The sequence below is a fragment of the Cimex lectularius genome, unplaced genomic scaffold (genome assembly GCF_000648675.2).
Source record: "Cimex lectularius strain Harlan isolate CLEC.00 unplaced genomic scaffold, Clec_2.1 scaffold5, whole genome shotgun sequence".
Lineage (NCBI taxonomy): Eukaryota > Metazoa > Arthropoda > Insecta > Hemiptera > Cimicidae > Cimex > Cimex lectularius.
In genome coordinates this window covers 171,364-189,916 of record NW_019392993.1, presented here as the reverse complement: position 1 = coordinate 189,916, position 18,553 = coordinate 171,364, and the positions used below count along the sequence as shown (strand labels likewise).

Sequence of the window (18,553 nt, the reverse complement as noted above, 5' to 3'; positions counted from 1 at the left end):
ACATTCAAAAATTTATAGTGAATTTTGCACTTGTACTAAATTTTAATTATACTGAATTTAAATTGTTTATAAACTATATAAAAATTCTTGTTTTTATATAGTTAGTCGTTCTGCTTTCAGATAATATAAAAACACTTCTTTCACTTATACTTCTGACAGATAAATAATAATAAATGTGAGATTTCATTGAACCGCTATGGTAATTTTTGATCATTTTGGCCTGCCTATACTGGGTCTGTCAGGTGCATTTTTGCTTTTCGCCATTTTTTCATGCCTTGCCCTGCTTATAACCCTGATTAGTCAATAAAAATGGCAAGAGCCAAAATGTGGTTGACAGACCAAAACAGCACAATGCATTAAAAAAAAAAAAAAATGACACTAAAAGTTTTCATAGAAGTAATTTTACCTATTAAATATTTTTAATATTTTTTATGAAAGTAGATGGAATAGAACTAAGACAGAAGATTAATGCAATGCTAATTTAAATTAATTTTTAATATAGGTGAAAGTGATTTTACATACTTTTGGAAATAGATGAGTATATCGGCTTTATCGCTGTTAATTTCTCTGAAAGACAAGTTGGAATGTTTGGACCACAGGTTGAGAGCCCTGTAGAGATCCGCTCTGATCCTGCCATAGTCTATGGTATTTCGGAAACTGCGCGTTCTCAAACTGCAAACACAAAAACATACAATTTGATTAATTACAAGAAAATACTTCACTAAAATTAAACTTAAACTAATTTAGAAAGTGAATAAATCTCCTCACAGTTTCACATATAGACCTAGGAGATAAATTACTACTTGCATGGAAATTTCACTCCCGAGCGTTGCAAGATATTGAATTGGAAAAGTCAGGATGTAATCAGCTAAGAAACTAGAATAATTAGTTAGAGAACTTCAGAAAAAGAAATATATAGAAATGAAATGATTAAAAATCTCAAAGTTTGTCCCAAAAGACCTGAAATTCCTAAAGAGATTAAAGAAAAAGATATACCACCAAAGGAAATGATGAAATTAAAATTAATGTAAAAAGTAAAGGGATGAGAGACTAGAGAAGGTTTGAACAAATATAAAATAAATTTTTTAACATTTTATAAAAGTTAACATAAAAAAAAGTATTACAGAATAGTAAATTTACGTTTTGTCGCAAGCTATAAAAAAGTAAAAAAAAATTCATTTTTATTGCAAATTTAATCTGGATTGAGTAATAAAAGATAACTGATGAAGTATCTGAGTGTTTTCTTTTCTTTCAAATTAGCCTTATCCCTGATTTCTTAATACAAAATTGGATTTATTAATGGAAACTAGTTTAAATGCATTGTAGTATAACAACGAATTTTTAGAAAATGTATTATGTTAATAGCAATTAAATTAATATGACCAATAATATATTACTAATTGAATTAACTGACAAAAGAAATATTTTGAGATCTTTAAGTAGAATTGAGATTTACAAAAAAGTTTTGAGTTGTAAAGATGATGTTACAGTTATTGTATCGATCATCAGTAATATTTTCGTATTGTATCGTTGATTATTCATGAACCTTCCAATTATCATTCAATGGAATCTAAATTTTCAAATATTAAATAAATATAAATAAACTTTGGAGTATTTTTTAGCATAACTGAAATTTCCAAGTATCGTTGATTATTTATGAACCTTTCAAGTCATTGAGCGGACACAAAATATCCAAATATTATGATTATAAAAGAAATTTTTGATTATTTTCGAATATAAATGAAATTTTCAACTTTCATTGATTTTTCATGAACCTTCCAAGTATCATTGAGTAGAAAAGAAATTTTAGAATATTCTTGATTATAAATAAAACTTCCAAGTATAGTTGAGCATGTTTGAAATTTTCCAGTATCGTTGATTATTAATGAATGTTCCAAGTCTCATTGAGAGGAAACAATTTCCAAATGTTATGATTATAATTGAATTTTTTTAATCATTTTTGAGTATAAATTAAATTTTTGAGTATTTTTTTTTAGCATAACTGAAATTTCTGAGTATCGTTGATTATTTATGAACCTTTCAAGTCATTGAGCAGACACAAAATTTCCAAATATTATGATTATAAAAGAAATTTTTGATTATTTTCGAGCATAAATGAAATTTTCAACTTTCGTTGATTTTTCATGAACCTTCCAAGTATCATTGAGTAGAAAAGAAATTTTAGAATATTATTGATTATAAATAAAACTTCCTGTTGAGATGATTAAAATTTTCAAGTATCGTTGATTATTTCATGAAATCCTTCCAGTTATCATTGAGCAGACACAAAATTTCCAAATATGTAGATTGTAGATGAAAATTTTTGTTAAAAATATAAATGAATCGGCCAAGAATAATTTAGAATAAATGAAATCGTGAACTTTGCTGATTGGTCTGTCTATCTTCAGTGGAACGTTCTGTCAGATGTATTTTGGCAACTTGACAACTTCAGCATGTCTTTCACAAACAAAACATTCACCCAAAGAACAGTAAGGATAAAATTACAGGTTCAACACTCCACAGAGCAAAGGAGGAAAACTCACAATAAATTAAATTTTTAAATAGCCATTATTGACCATATTAATTAATCCAATTATTATTTTTACCTAAGGTTTTTGATTGAGATGAAAAATTAGTGTCATGAGCAGAATTCAAACCCACGACCTTCGGCTCAATATGCCGTTCCTCTAACCACTTGAGCTACCGTGACTTCGATCCCCTCGGACACCAACTCCTCATCTCAACTTAGCTTTCGAATTTTCTTTCCCTCTGTTTGTCTTATTTTTGAATGTCATGTATCAGGATTCGATTCTCAGCGAATTATGAAACGGCCACTACGAGCTGTTAGTGAAGAAAATTACTTCATTTAATTATTAATTAATACATATTTGCTTAGTGGTCATAATTGCATGTTAATTATTCCAATTAATTATTCTTTTTAATCTAAGGTTTTTGGTTGAGATGAAAAATTAGTGTCACGAGCAGGATTTAAACCCACGACCTTTGGCTAATTTTTCATCTCAACTGAAAACCTTAGATAAAAAGAATAATTAATGGTTATTTTTTAAATAGCATTGAGTATATCTAGCAAGATTTAATTGACAATCGATATGCTAAAATTTGACGTGACTTTCCCTTTGACAAATGTAAAATTTTGAAGATTTTTTTTGGGTAGCAGGACATGAACACATTGATGACACGACAATGTATTATGTAATTCTGCAATTTTTGAAAAATGTATGTTTGTAAAGTATTATTTCAGTAAGAAATAAAACTATTAATATAATATATTTCAAACTGTTCACAAGTGTGGAATGTGGCATAATTTCTTCATTTGATCCATCAGTTAACTGTCAAATTGACCCATTAGCAATTATTTTGTTATGCGTCCAAAATCGTATTTTTAGTATCGTTTTGCAGTTGATTTTGAACCAATTGCTTTCAGAAGTTCGTCTTCCTTCCAAAAGTGATTGATTAGATTACTTTTTGTTGTAGAACATCTAGGAAATTTCCAAGAATTTTAAATAAAGCTGAGAAGAAGATCAAAAGACACGCCAAGGTGGATGAAGTATGCTTGTCTAAAGGGGAGAAGGACAATTTAATCATTGTCGCCAGGTAATTTCCGTAAAAGTAGCGATGTTAATAAGAGACGATGGTGATTAATATGACCATCGGGGACAAATTGAGATGTTGTTAGCAAGGCGTAAAAGAAGTTTTAACGTGCAATAAAGAGGCGAGCCTTCTACGTCTAGATTGCAGATTGATCTGTGCAGACGGCCGACGGACCCAGCGGCGCCTTCCTCACTTAATTCTAAGCTGTAAAATGGATCGTATTCGCCGATCAATATCGGCGTATATACGGTGTGGACACAGTTTAACGCAAGGGAAATTTGTTTCCTTAAAAAAGTGTTAATGTCTATAGTAAGTATATAGTAACTTAGATTTCACTTTATGAAGATCAGAAAATAGTTGTCAAGTTAATTTTCAACTTAACCGGTTTCATTTCGACGAGAAATTACGATTTAGGATCGTAGTAAAGATGCTGGAAAACGTCTAACTGAAACGATTAATAGAACATGCGGTTAGAATAAAGTTTTCCACGAGTTTTGCCGATCCATTTCCTTGATCCGGGTCAGACAATTCATTAGTACAACTGTCTAGACTAGGATAAAGAAGAATTTAAGTCTTTCCCACTTAGGAAGAAGTTTACTATAGCTGATCAAATTCATCTTATTTTTTTATTCTGGTTGAATTTTAAGCTTCAAATGAAAACAACCCGCAGTAATACGTTTGCAAATCAAAATCATTTTCCCAGAAATTTTGGTATGGTCGCCTAACTAGGACACTAAAACTCTAAGGCTCTGTGAAAAGAGCGTAATTAAAGATAAAGATGGATCAGGACGGTTGATGATTAAGTTGAAAAAAGATTTCAGACATGTTGGCAAAGAACATGGTGTAGTGACAAAAAAGACAAGCTAAAAACTACAGGTAAGGCAGATCATTTGCAGAAATTTCTGTGGTCATCTACTGAATTAAAAGTTATAAAAAACGAGCAGACAAAGATGATCTTAGTTTTTCCAAAAATAAATCATAGTTATGTAAACCATAAATACGAGATTTTTCTTACATTTACAGGAACTGGGACATTGCTATCTACTTGGCTATTAGTCTGTGTGATCAGGTACAAACATTTAAGGAAATTATGGAAGGTAATCAATGTTCTTAAAGTTTTCATTACAAATGTTTGTTAGGTTGTGGTTTTAGGTTTAGGTTTTGGTTACTAGGAGTCAGCTTCTTTATGATTTTGGGAATGCGTCCAATATTATTGGTCTGTTGTGCAATCGCCATCATTATCCAGAGTTCTTCGTTTTCTCAGATCGCTAAGATTTGTCAGGCCTTGGGGTTTCCTCTGTTACGAGAAGGAATATTCCTATAGGCCTTTGCACCATCTGAGGACATGTCACTGTGTTTCTTCTTCTTCCTACCAATATCACTGCAGGCATGTTTCTGCTGCCCTAAGTATAAAAGCGCCTCTGGATCTGCACTGTTTAGTCGGCAGTACTATCTTCTATTCTAAGCCTTAGTTTCTGGGGCTGTCTTCTGATGAGCAACCTCTCTCCTAGAAAACATTAAACCGAGGACTCATTCTTAATACATTGCCTGATGGATGTTTCTGGTAATTTGTTAACCGAACAAGTGTGATTTTGTCGTTGTACTCAGTGTGGGACATGTGGGGCGTTACGTAGTCCCAAACCGTTCTGAATTTTACTACTGATGAGTGGCACCTTTAGTGTCACCTGGTTGTCTGAGGTATGGCTGGTCTTTGGTAATACTCAGCCTTTTGATCTTCATGGCAAAGTGTTCAATAGCCATAGACACACCGCCTGAAGTATAGTGGCTTTATATGAATCCTAGACCTTGGTTTATTTTCATAGTTACCAGCTCCTGCCAGCATACTTGGTCTTGCAGTTATCTGCTTACCAGTATATACCAGTCCCAGTCTGTTCTATCGGTTATTTTGATTTGAAATTTAAGCCGAGGATTTATTCTTAACCCATTGTCTGTCGGATTAACGTTTCTGGCGATTTGATATGCCGCAAAAGGGTTCAAGACCGATGGTGTCCTGATTGAACTTTCCTTGGAAAATTTATCAACTTTGTTGCTCCTCTGCCGTGTATGCCATGGTAGCCAAACAAAATTGATTTTGGTGTTTGTCCAAATGTCGGACAGCGCCTTAATGCAATCCCAAACTCCTCTGAACTTTACTACCGACGAGGTAAATCCTGCCACCTGGCTGGCATAGTAGATGGCTATTTTTTTGTTGATACATAATTCTTAACCTTTCTGTCTCCTTGGCACAGTGCTCATAGTCACAGCCTCCGCCTGAAATACAGTATATAATGCTCAAGACTTATATATACATGCTTATGCCATAGATACCAGACCTTGACGGCATATTCGATCTTTGAGCCATCTGTATACCAGCATTAACTGGGGTCCCTCCTCCTAATCTGCTCTGTAGGGTATTTTGATTTTACATTAGTTATCAAACCTGATTTCGGATCATGGCGTCAAGACATCCTCAGAATATCACTTCCTGGATAAATATTATATTTTGGTAGATTCAGATTTTTCTCGACTGCAATGGGGAGTCGTTCTTTTTGCTTGGATAGAGGTAGTTTTGAATTTACAAAAACTTGTGCGTGACCATAGACTTGGCTTTTAGACTTGTTAAGCAACAGAAATGTAAGAGTATTGTGCAAAAAAAACTTAAGCTCGCTGACAAAGTCAATCCTAAAGTTTCATCCAAAAAACCCATGGAGTTGTCAACAAGCATTCTAAATTTTCGTTGTATCGCTTGCTAAGGTGTGTTTTCCATTTACAGAAAAAATTATGTTCAACCGTGCCGCTATTCGGTTCCCAAACTCGGCTAAACTACTTATTTAAGCTAATTTAAACTAGTAATTTAAGCGACTTGTTAAAGTTAAAGTTAAAGGCAGAAGAACAAAGTTCAAGCAGGCTGAGGAAGACAAACTTGAAAATTCAAAGACATAAATCCTGTTTTATATATTACCAACTCCACGGTTCATATCTCCTCTATTCATAGATTGAAAAATTCCAAGATCTCCGTGGCTGAAAACTTTTATTCAATTTAGTAAATTACATAGACGTTCGGGCTCCTGGCCCATCAGCAACTAAACGTAGAAAAATCTCACGGAATAATTCACAATCTGAACGCACACCCATCAGTAATTTCCAATTTTTTAAATAAAAGTATTTATACCTGGACTATGCCAATGATACATATATACTAATAATATTTTTCCACCCCCTTTATTTGTTGAGGGGAATGTCGTCAAAATTGTTTTAAAACTGTAATAGAAACATATATTTTATTCACTAATTTCGTGGTCCGCTTGACCAATTAATATATTACAATTAATTAAGGTTTTTAGTTGAGATAAAAAAGTCAATGGCACGAGCGGGATTCGAACCCACGATCTTCGGCTAGATACGCCGCTGCTCTACCACTTGAGCTATCGTGACCTCGATCCACTCGGACACTAACTTCCCATCTCACCCCCACCTTTTGAAAAATGGCAAAAAGGAGGGAAAATTCATTAAAAAACCTTAATTAATTGTCATATATTTTATTTTGGTCACCTCATTGGTATACCACACTTATACTTTTTATTTAAATACTACTACTAAAATACTTTTATTTAAAAAATTGGAAATTACTGATGGGTGTGCCTTCAGATTGTGAATTATACCATGAGATTTCTCTATGTTTAGTTTCTAATGATGGGCCAGGATCCCGAAACGTCAATGTAATATACTAAATTGAATAAAAGTTTTCGACCACGGAGATCTTGGAATTTTTCAACCTATTAATAAATCCTATATTTTGTTTTCAAAATAAATTAGTATATAATGAAATTTCAGTGACTTTAATTAGTCACGAGGTATCGACATAAATTTACTAGTTACATTATGAGGTACAAGTTAATCTATAGGAGGCATTTAATTATATCCATTTCTATAAGAAACAACAAAATTTATTGTATAAATATATATATATGATATGACATAGAAAAATGTTTTGATAAACTATGCTTGTTTTCTTTGTTATTGTATGGAGGTCGATGGAGGAATATTGAGTACTCCATCTACTAAATAGAATGAATGCAATGTATATAGGTGTGAACGTATTTATTTGCGAGAATGCGTGTTGAATGTGCGTTAGGGCTGAAATGACCAAAAAAATGAGGTACAAGTTAGTCAATAAAAGTCATTTAATTATATCTATTTTCATCAGAAATAACAAAATTTATTTTATAAATATATATGTGATGACATAGAAAAATGTTTTGATAAACTATGCTTGTTATTAAATTCACTAATTTCGTGGTTCTCTTGACCAATTAATATATTAGTTTTTAGTTGAGATAAAAAAGTCAATGGCACGTGCGGGATTCGAACCCACGATCTTCGGCTAGATACGCCGCTGCTCTACCACTTAAGCTATCGTGACCTCGATCCGAAAGATGTTTCACGTATTTTCAATATTGAAAGTTTCAAAATTATAGTTCTGTGTTTAAGTAATTATAACCATGAATCATAAAGTTGTGTAAGGGATTATGTTTATGATGACCATGCTGATTTTTCATTTCTTTGTTATAATTGAAGTTTAGGAAGTACAAAAAAAAGGCTTAAGAACGTAGGGTTTGTATATTAAATAAAAGATTTACACTATGAATAAACAAAATTAATTCAATTTTGTGTAAATTATTGTGCAGTATTTTAGGTAGACAAGTTCATCAGTTATTTCTTGTTCGTCATCGTTCTTTAGCAATAAACAGCGATGTAGTTTCCTTCCTTGCTCTCACTCTATCAGTTCAATCTATTATGTAAGGATTGGAATTCAATTAATCAACGGTGGATTCAATAAAACGTTATCACCCACGGGGGAAACGAGTACAAAACATTTCAGCCCGATGGGTAGTCGATTCATAAGCAAAATTGGTTTTCTAACTAGGTAAATTTTTGATATTGTCAAAACACGTAGACAAACCTTCCTGTTGTACACGGCTTGAATTTTTATGTAGAAGTTTAGTTGGGTTGAAAAACGGCCTTTCGCTCACTTAAGGAGGTTGTGATGAATAGTATAAAGCACATCACACCCAGATTGAGTGAGTGATTGTCCGCCTCAATTCATGTTCTCTTCTTCCAGATGACTTTCTTCTTTTAATACTTATTCTACGATCCTTAATTTAATATTTTACAATTTAATAAAATAATTTTAAAAAACACTACAAAAATAAATGTATATAAAGACATATATTGTATAACACACACAATGAGTTTTTTCTAGTGGAAATCAAACCTTTTTCCTTTAGTACACGATGTTGTTTCTTTGTGTCTTTGTATCAAATTGTTTACAACTTGTGTCTCTTTTGAAGATTTTCGCCGGTTTTTGTCTTTCTTCCTTTCTTCTTTTTCCCAGAGGCTGTCCCGCTTTGTTGACTCTCAACGTGAGCAAATGTACCTTTTATTTCATGTTCAAGTTTGACATTTTTTATGGCTGGACGAAATTTTTAAAACTAATGGGCTGTTTATAACTACGTTCAACTATTTTAACATTTTTTCTAATTTCTATAATCTGTGTATAAATATAAAAAAATGATATAAGCAAATAAAGGGGAAAAATAACAATAATGTAGTATAATCTAAGTAATAAATAATTATAAACTTCCAATTTAAAGTTTTTGGCCACTTATCAAACTTTTAACCATACTTTTCTAAGCGTGTTTCAAGCGCAAAATTACCATTTTTCAAGTCTCATATAAACAGATGTGATCTATGTAACAAATAGTAAAACAAATACATGTAATAAATAGTTATAAAATCTTTAAGAGCCTAATTTAAGCTTTTTCGCCTCTTACTGAAATTTTAATAAGCATTTTGTTTAAAATTTCTATTCCATCGTAATGTAACGGTAGAAAGGAGGAAATTTTTATTAAACATAATTTTAAGTGTAAAGGATTAATTTTTTTATGTTGCCTTTCAGCACAAAAAGTTAATTTGGTAAAAGTAAAACATAAAATTTGAATAATTATCATTGTCTACCGTGTTCTAAGAGCAAAACGTACAAATTTTTTCAATGATATAGTCATAGTAGTATAAGGCCAAATTTTGTTTAAAACATTTGTATGCTGTTTGAAGGATTAATTTTTGTTGACAAATTTTAGTCTAAAAAGTTAATTTGGTAAAGGCAAAACCTGAAGGTTGAATTATCGTTGAATGATCTAACAATAAGACTAAATCTACATTTTTTCAAGTCACTTACAAACAGAAATGATATAAGCAAATAAATAAAAAAATGACCGCAAATATTGCAGTACGAGCAGAGTAATAAACAATAATAAAGTCTTTTAACCGCCAAATTTAAGGTTTTTGGCCTCTTACCAAACTTTTACCAATAATTTTACTGAAAATTTCTATTCCTTAATAAAATAATGGGAGATTGAAAAAAGTCGTACGATATCGCCTTTTAACCAAATAAGTTAAATTGGTAAAAGTAAAACCTAAAATTTGAATAAATATCGTTGTCCAGCCTGATCTAACAGCAAAATTTACAGTTTTTCAGGTCTCTTATTAATCTAAATTTTGTTTAAATCATTCTTTCATGTGGGAAAAGAAAGTACAGGTTAATATAATTTAAAGGGGTTGAAAGATTAAACCATTCAGAAAAATCCAAAACTATTAAATTTGATCGTATTTCAACCTTAAAAAACTAGTTTTTGTTATTCAATTAATATTATCCAAGCTGATATAAGAGCAAAATTTCAGGACAACTGTCATCGTTTCACTCGAATTTTATTCAAATCTGATCCAAGCATGTCATTGAAAAAGGAGAATGGAATAGTGGTCTGGCACCCAAATTTAAACCATTCCTCATTACCTTATTACCACTGATTCAGAGTGAGTTCGGAAACGAGGAGAACGGAAACATGTTAGACCAACAAAAGATAGGGTCTCACAAGGGAAAATCCTTAGTCCGTCATTTTTACCATGTATTCTCCTGGTTTTCATATACATAAAAAATATACCGCCATTACTACCTTTCTTCAACATCCAAGAACATCTTGAGTTTATCAAAACTGGTGAAAAAAGAGGACAAGAATGAGGAAAAATTACAGAGTACATTTACATTGAAAAATAGTCACATCGACAACAAGGAGATAACGGAAGAATTTAGAAATGAAGGAAATGAGAAATACCATGGCCTATAGACAGTACCTGAGAGGTTCTGTTGTTTTCTCCTTGAACGTTAATTTGAGATTTTTTTTCATGCAAGCATCATCTAAAACTTGATAAGAGAAAGAAACACTGCTTAACCTTCGCTTGTGACCTTATCTTCGAATCCTATTTAACTGGCTACAGTTTCAGGTTGAGGTGCATCATCGAGTACTTAGATGCCAGGCCGAAACAAACCAGTCTCACAAGGAAACATTACTGGTCCCACCCTTTATACCATTTATACTGCAGAACTTCCTAAACATACCATACTAACATTACCACTATGCCTTCCTACACCTCCGGTATCTAGAACACCTTGAGTTTATCAAAAGAAAAAAGTTAGGACAAGACAGAATGAGGAAGAATGTACCCAGTGTAGAAGTGAAAAAATAGTCTTGCTCTCCAATTTACATAAACAAAAAGAACCTTTAGATTTCTACTTAAATCAGATACTTCAGATATTTATTAAGTCATATACGATTATATCCTGTCATAAATGATCAAACGCTATTTTTAGCTCGTCCAGAATAATAAGTTCATTTTATAAAAGAAAAGCTCAAATTTAACCTATTGCGTAAACTTAGGCGTTCGAATTTTATTCAGAAACTTTCTGTTCAATTAAAACAATTCACTTATGAATATAGAAAATCGAAATTCAAGAAAATAAAACAACATATATAAAAAAACACAGTGTTAAAATAAGAAAAGGAAACTATTTCCTAATCTAAAAAACTAAATAAATGCATGCTTTATTTAATTGATTTATGTTAAATTCATGTTGTCATATGTCATTTTATGGATAACTATCATGAGCTGCCGTATACGGACGGACGGCTAAATTGGCCCTGGTTGGCAGGGTGATTTTAAATTAGCTCCGACATGATTTTTAATAGAAAACCAATCAGTCGAATTGATTGCCTGTTTAGGAAGCCGACTGCGAAATCGCTTAACAGGAATTTCATTCGAAACCTGATATTATACATCACTTTTGAATCATCCTCGGTCAATTATCAAGAAGGGAAAAAAATTAAAATTTTGTAAATTTTTTTTTCAGGACATAAAGATCAATTATAAAGCTCGATATGCAAAGGCAAATGTTTTCTAGTGACTGATAGGGCATTTCATTTCTAGACAGCAAATTCAGTAAAGCTGTGAATAAATTTATCTTTTGTCTCGGTCGCCTAGAATCAAAGCGATAACAAAAGTTCTTTTCTGCACTTTTTTGCCCGTCCATAAAAAAAGAAAAACCCATCATATTTAAAATGGTCAAAATTAAACAAAATGTGCTATTTTTACAACGAGTTGTTTTACAATCAATTCTTCTGCTTTTGGATACAGGAGATAATTTTTTTTATATTAATTTATATTAAAATGTATTAATAATTTTCCCCTTCAAAACAAATATAGAAAAATAGGAAGAGAGACGGAGGGAGAAGAGAGAGAGAGGGAGGGAGGGGAGAGAGAGAGAGGGAGGGAGGAGAGAGAGGAGAAGGAAAGAGAAAAGAAGAAGAAGGGACAGAGAGAGAGAGTGAGGGTACAAGAAAATAATAAAATATAGGGTAGAATAAGAGGAAGGAGAAGAATAAGAGAAGGAGAAAGGGAAATAAATAAAGACAAAGAGAAAGAAAGAGAAAGAGAGAGAGTCAGATAGGCTAATAGATAGATAGAAATAGATAGGTACACAGGTAAAAAGATAGAAAGAGAGTGAGAGAGAGAAAGAGAAAGATAGAGTGCAACAAAATATTCAAATAGAGGGTAGAATGAGAGGAAGGGGAAGATGAAGAGAAGGTGAAAGGGAAAGAAAGAAAGGAAGAAAGAGAGAGAGGAAAGAGTAAGAGAGAGAAAAAGATAGAGTAGAAAAAAAGTATAAAAGCTAGGGTAGAATGGGGGAAGAGAAAGGAGAAAGAAGGAGCGAAGAGAGTGTACTAATCGATCAGTTAATTAATAAATAATTAATTAATTTTGTTGATTTAACCTACCATACTAATTATTGTACGTTATGGGGTAGTTGGGCATAAGGACGTCTTTATGACAAAAAAGTCGTGCTATTACTCGAATATTATTAATGTAATTTTTTCGTTGTCACTGTAATATTTAATAGAAGTAGACAATTTAGTTGTTTATTAACATAATTTATACAATTTGTTGTGGTAAAAATGAGCGAAAGTTGTTTTTTTAAATTTTCAATAAGGCGAACCGAACTTTCAATGATTGAAGTTGAGGGTAGATCAATTTTGACATGATATCAACATGGACCAACTGGTCTTAACGCGGGGTGTGAAAGGTACAGAAAAGGAAAATTATTTTCACTTAAATTTACCTTTTATCAGAACGTAAACTAACCGACTTTCGGAACTGTCCACCCTACGAAGTACACCGCCAAACTGACACTGAACCATGGAGATCTAGCGGGCTTTATTGGTAGAGGGGATTCAACCCCGTTCCATCCACCCCGACGCAAAAACTAAAATTGCTCATGGTCACACTGTCATTAATATAAAATTAAATTGAAAATAAACCTGCGAAAATTTAAGAGTGAATTTTCTTGTTTAGAATTTAATACACTTGATCATAGGTGTCTCATAACTAGAAAGACTGGTCCAATATGCCATGTTTCATCAATAATTCCAAAAAAATAAGGCATGTTTAATTTAAAATGTTTAATTAAAAAAACAAAAAGGATTATTATATTAAGTGAATAGGTTTCAGTCAGTATAGTTTCTTGAGAACGTTAGTCAGAGGAAAAACTCAGCTATTAGTAAGGACGCAGTGGTTAGTCCGAGTTGCCTTATTGATAGTCTTAATGGGATTACATTTTGTATTGTCAATAACCTCAATATATACCGGTTTACAAAGATCGAATTTTATAAATATGTAGTACTATGGAAGTGTGAAATTTGGTCTGTCTAACCTAGCTAGGTTGGTCTGTCAGACGCATTTCGCCATTTTCAGTCTGTCTGAGTGATTCTGTCGTCAAGCCTTTTTTATAAGGCAACGACGGGAAATGTTACGTTAAAGTAGATCTAGACTCTGAAATACAATCTAAGTAAAAGTGTTGGCCAGAATAGACCTGCCGATTTGCCATTCTAAAAAAGTTGAGCTTTTCTAGGTTTAAATAGATGAGGCTGAGTATAATGAGCTCAGATCAGATAATCTAGGACCAATCCTGTACACAATGTACACTGCTGACATACTCACACGTTCTAAAATTAAGAGAAGTAAAGGTCAGCGTCTCGCCGCGCTCTGCTCAGTATCTTGACGTCTCTCACCTAGTTTTCATATTTTCAAATCATTTTACGAGTAGTCGTATAATAATAAAATAAGAAATCGATAGAATGGATTAGAAGCGAAACAAGAATCGAGTGACAAAGGCATAATATGCACAAAGGGAAGAAGCATCTTGCCACACACTGCTTACATCCTTGATGTCGGTCCTACTGTCGTTAGTCTTCATCAAAGTTTTAAATTATTTTTTACAGTAGGGCTTTTTATTAGCACGATCGTATGAAATTAGGATGTGAAATGTCTTTGCAATGAAATGAACTAATTTACCATTGCGCTGTCACTTCATATTTTATTTATGTATCTGGATTTGTTCGACCGAGGGTGGCACTCGGTCCTCCTTTTCAAGTTAAAAAATCCCTCATCTTGAAGTTCTGCTGGTTTAAAGTGAGAATTTACACAATCAGAGCTGGCGTTCCGCAAGGAAGTATCCTAGGACCAATCCTCTACATAATCTACCCACACATTCTAACATGCAATTTACAACGACACATATCCACACACTCCCTATCATAACAATAGAAGCAACCAACATCTGGACTTCATTACGGATTCGTGCATCCAATGGCAGATCAACTACCAAAAAAATTCCACAAGTGACATTTATGCTCAGGCGTCAAACCTGCCCAGTGCATATAAATAACAAGGTAATCCCTCCATCCAACCAAGTCAGCTACCTTGGGCTTTACTTGGATAGCACATACAACCAACTAAAAAGACATGAACAACAAAAGATTTGAGCAACTCATACGCCTATTTAGTCTGAAATCTACACTAGACTTACATAACAAACTTAAACGCTTACAAAACATTCATCAGAGCGATTTGGAATTATTGTTTCGAGATGCGGGGGTAGGTTCAAAACCTCCAACATGCAATTTTTCTAATCGTTTCAATCCAAAGATCCTCCATCGCATCTTCAACGCTACCTTCCACGTGCTATCCCTCCATCATAACCCACTGATCTAAATTCTTTCCACTAATAACATACACGCCGTTGTTGATCTCGTGACCTCCTGTATCGACCGTTTGGCATAGTCCCAAATAAATAGAAGAAAGTACCAGCACTGACTGTCATCTCTCTACACTACCTAAAGGTCTGAAAGATTTATATGTATATGTGCTAATAGCTCAATGTGGATATTTAATTTTTTTCTTCGTACCCGAATAGTAGGGCGTCAGACTCTCGGCTCGAAGAGCCTTGGTAGTGGGTTCGAATCCCAACGTCGCCCCTGGAATATTTTGACCTTTCTCTCTCCGCAAAATCTGTTCATGGCATGACAACATCATAAAAAAAAAGTTATTTGTTTAATAACAGTTTGTTAACATAGACCTGATTATGACGTCATATATGCCGAATGCTTGATGAAACTATAATTACTATATTATTAAACCTCCTTCCAATCCTTTCAAGGAAAATATAAATTTTCCTTTTTGCGATATAGAAAAGCTCAATTTGAACATTAAAAAAATAAAGGTTTAATCAAATGCGATGATTTTACTGTTTGAATCATAGTCAAAAAGGCTCGGGTTTTGAAGTATATTTAGTCTATTTTTTTTTTTTTTTGCTAATACAACCACTGAATAAATCATCAAAGGTCTTATAGAAATGTGATTTAAACAAGGCCATTTATTCCTCTATCACCGGTCATCAATTTTATTTTAAATGTAGATAAACACAAATAAACAATTCATTTTTTATTGGGTAGCACATTATGAATCATGAGATAAAAAGATCAGAATTTTTTTAACGCCAAATGTTCAAAAACTTGTTGTTAAAGACAGTCGTTCATACAAGACAAATTTCACCTGTTAACAATTTCATGTACATTTTTATTTACGATGACAAATTTTTTTTTCACTTCCTAATGTTATTTTTGATTACTATTAGATGGTAGGAAGAATAAGTTTTTGGAAAAAAATTTTAATAAAAACATCATAATTTTACTTATTTTATTTTTTGGTCCATTTATTTGGACAATTTTGTCGATAACGATCGTTTTGTCTGCCAATCCTCGCTGAGTTGGTCAGTCAGATGCGTTTCATGCCTTCTGTCACACTGAAGATGACGAAATGCCGCAAAAAATTATGTATATATGATAACTCAATGAACAAAGTGAGGAATCTAAAATTGAACTTGGTTTTATGGTTGTCTCGCTAGATTAAGGAACAAACTCCTGCCATTTTGAGAACGATAAATTCTTCAAACAATAACGCTTTTGTTAAAATAAAAATTGCGATAGTTCACTAAAAAGGTGAGGTATAACGCGACGAAATGATAATCTTCTTATGCTCGATTTCTTTGTTTTCTTATAATCTATTTATTTTTTATTCTAAACTTCTAAATAAAACTGTAATTGGCCGAACAGCTTTAATTAACGAGGATCAACTGCATGCACATCATTCGTATTTTCAAAGAAGACTTTCACCCTGCTTATACCCTTAACGTCAAAGCCGTATTATCCTGTAATGTATATATTTTTTAAATCTGAAAGTCTTTCATACATTGATCTATAAAAAAAAATCGAAACTTCTTTTTAACTTTGATATAATTTTATTTCAATTTTGATGGATATGTTGGTTCGAGAGGTCATCAATTTGATGTGTCTACACTCAATTTTGATCCTTTTTTTCTAAACTTTTTTTATATTGACAATTATCAGTATTGTTGACGGAAATAGATGTTTTGAGAAAAAAAACCTCATTTCAAAATAGTCTACGGTGTCTTGTAATTTATCCCGCCAGCCGTTTTGCCTCGGGAGGCGAGCAGACGTTACAGAAAGAACGAGTTCACCGGCTTATCTCGACTTTTATGTTTATGTGCGGAATGAAAAAATTCCTTCTCTCGGAATGTGCATAGGACATCACCCGGGGATAAATGGGGCGCCTGACAAAACCCCGACGACTTCCTCTTCTCATCTGATTCATCAAAAGATCTTTGACTGTAATAAAACACAGACTAGGGCCAACACCGTCATCACGGAGGGCCGGAATATAAAATTTTTAGAACATATTAGCACGAAATTGTCGTTTCGCATAGGAAAAAAATCAATATGGGTGATGACTACAACAAATTAATATTTTATTCGTGAACGTTAAAAACCACCCGACCCAATTGGGCTTATATGATAAAACATACAAACAAAAATTTCATTAAGGTTCATAACGTTTCTTAAACCTTCACATTTCGATATTTTTTGATAAGTAATAATAACACAAACTCATTATTCAGATATCGTGAGATGGGTCTGGTGTGATGTAGGTTTCAGAAAAACATTTTCTTTACCATGCCAATGTTTCGATCTTTATTGAGATCATCTTCAGGGCTCAAAGTGTTTGTTTTCTGCGTGTGTGCCATTCTTGCGTGTCATGTTGAGAGTGCCAAAATGTATGGTGATTAGCGACCGTTAGTCGATAATTATTCAGATATCGTGAGATGCGGTCTGGTGTGATGTAGGTTTCAGAAAAAGAATATTCTTTATCGTGCCAACGTTTCGATCTTTATTGAGATCATCTTCAGGGCTCAAAGTGTCAAATGTGTAATGATTAGTGACCGTTAGTCGATAATTATTCACAGATATCGTGAGATGCGGTCTGGTGTGATGTAGGTTTCAGAAAAACAATTTTCTTTATAGTGCCAACGTTTCGATCTTTATTGAGATCATCTTCAGGGCTCAAAGTGTCAAATGTGAGGTGATTAGTGACCGTTAGTCGATAATTATTCACAGATATCGTGAGATGCAGTCTGGTGTGATATAGGTTTCAGAAAAACAATTTTCTGTACCGTGCCAACGTTTCGATCTTTATTGAGATCATCTTCAGGGCTCAAAGTGTCAAATGTGTGGTGATTAGTGACCGTTAGTCGATAATTATTCAGATATCGTGAGATGTAACACAAACATTGCCGCAAAAACTAGAATTCATATAAAGCTTTGGGCAACATCCAGTTTCAGTCGGACAGCCATGGATGGTTCCTTTAGGAAACCATAAAAGTTCAGAGCAGTTTAGGATTACATTAAGAGCTTGTCAGAAATTGGAGGAAAATCATCCTTGTTTGAGTACCAGGGCATGAGGACAGAGGGGCAACAAGGAGGCCGATAAATGGCCCAAGTTCAGTCAGGACGACTACCGGTTCTGAACCCTTTTGCGGCATACCTGATATCCAAAAATGTAGATCCGTCAGACAAAGAATAAGTTCTTACCTTAAATTTCATATCAAAATACCCAATAGAGCAGCCCGGGAGGAAGATATCACAGTAATTCCGATTATCTGGTTATAGATGGCGCCAAGATTGCCAAGGCCTATATCTAATATTTATAATATATATAGTAATATATCTATGTAATTATCATATAGTATCATATCTTGGTAAATCAAAAGGTATTACCTACAAAATAATAGCCGTTTACTCGGACATCCAGGCGACACTAAAGGCACTACCGCATTGGTAGTGAAGTCAGGTGCCGT

At 33.2% G+C, this 18,553-nt stretch overlaps 1 protein-coding gene across 2 annotated transcripts in view; it reads right to left on the bottom strand.

Moving 5' to 3' along the window:
* LOC106664922 (matrix metalloproteinase-2-like) overlaps nt 1–18,553 on the bottom strand; it is a 90,098-nt gene that overhangs the window by 2,851 nt on the left and 68,694 nt on the right. For both annotated transcript variants that reach the window (XM_014391009.2, XM_014391010.2), the window contains one exon: nt 523–672. In XM_014391009.2, the coding sequence (XP_014246495.1) occupies nt 523–672 (150 nt within the window). The remainder of the gene's footprint in view (nt 1–522; nt 673–18,553) is intronic.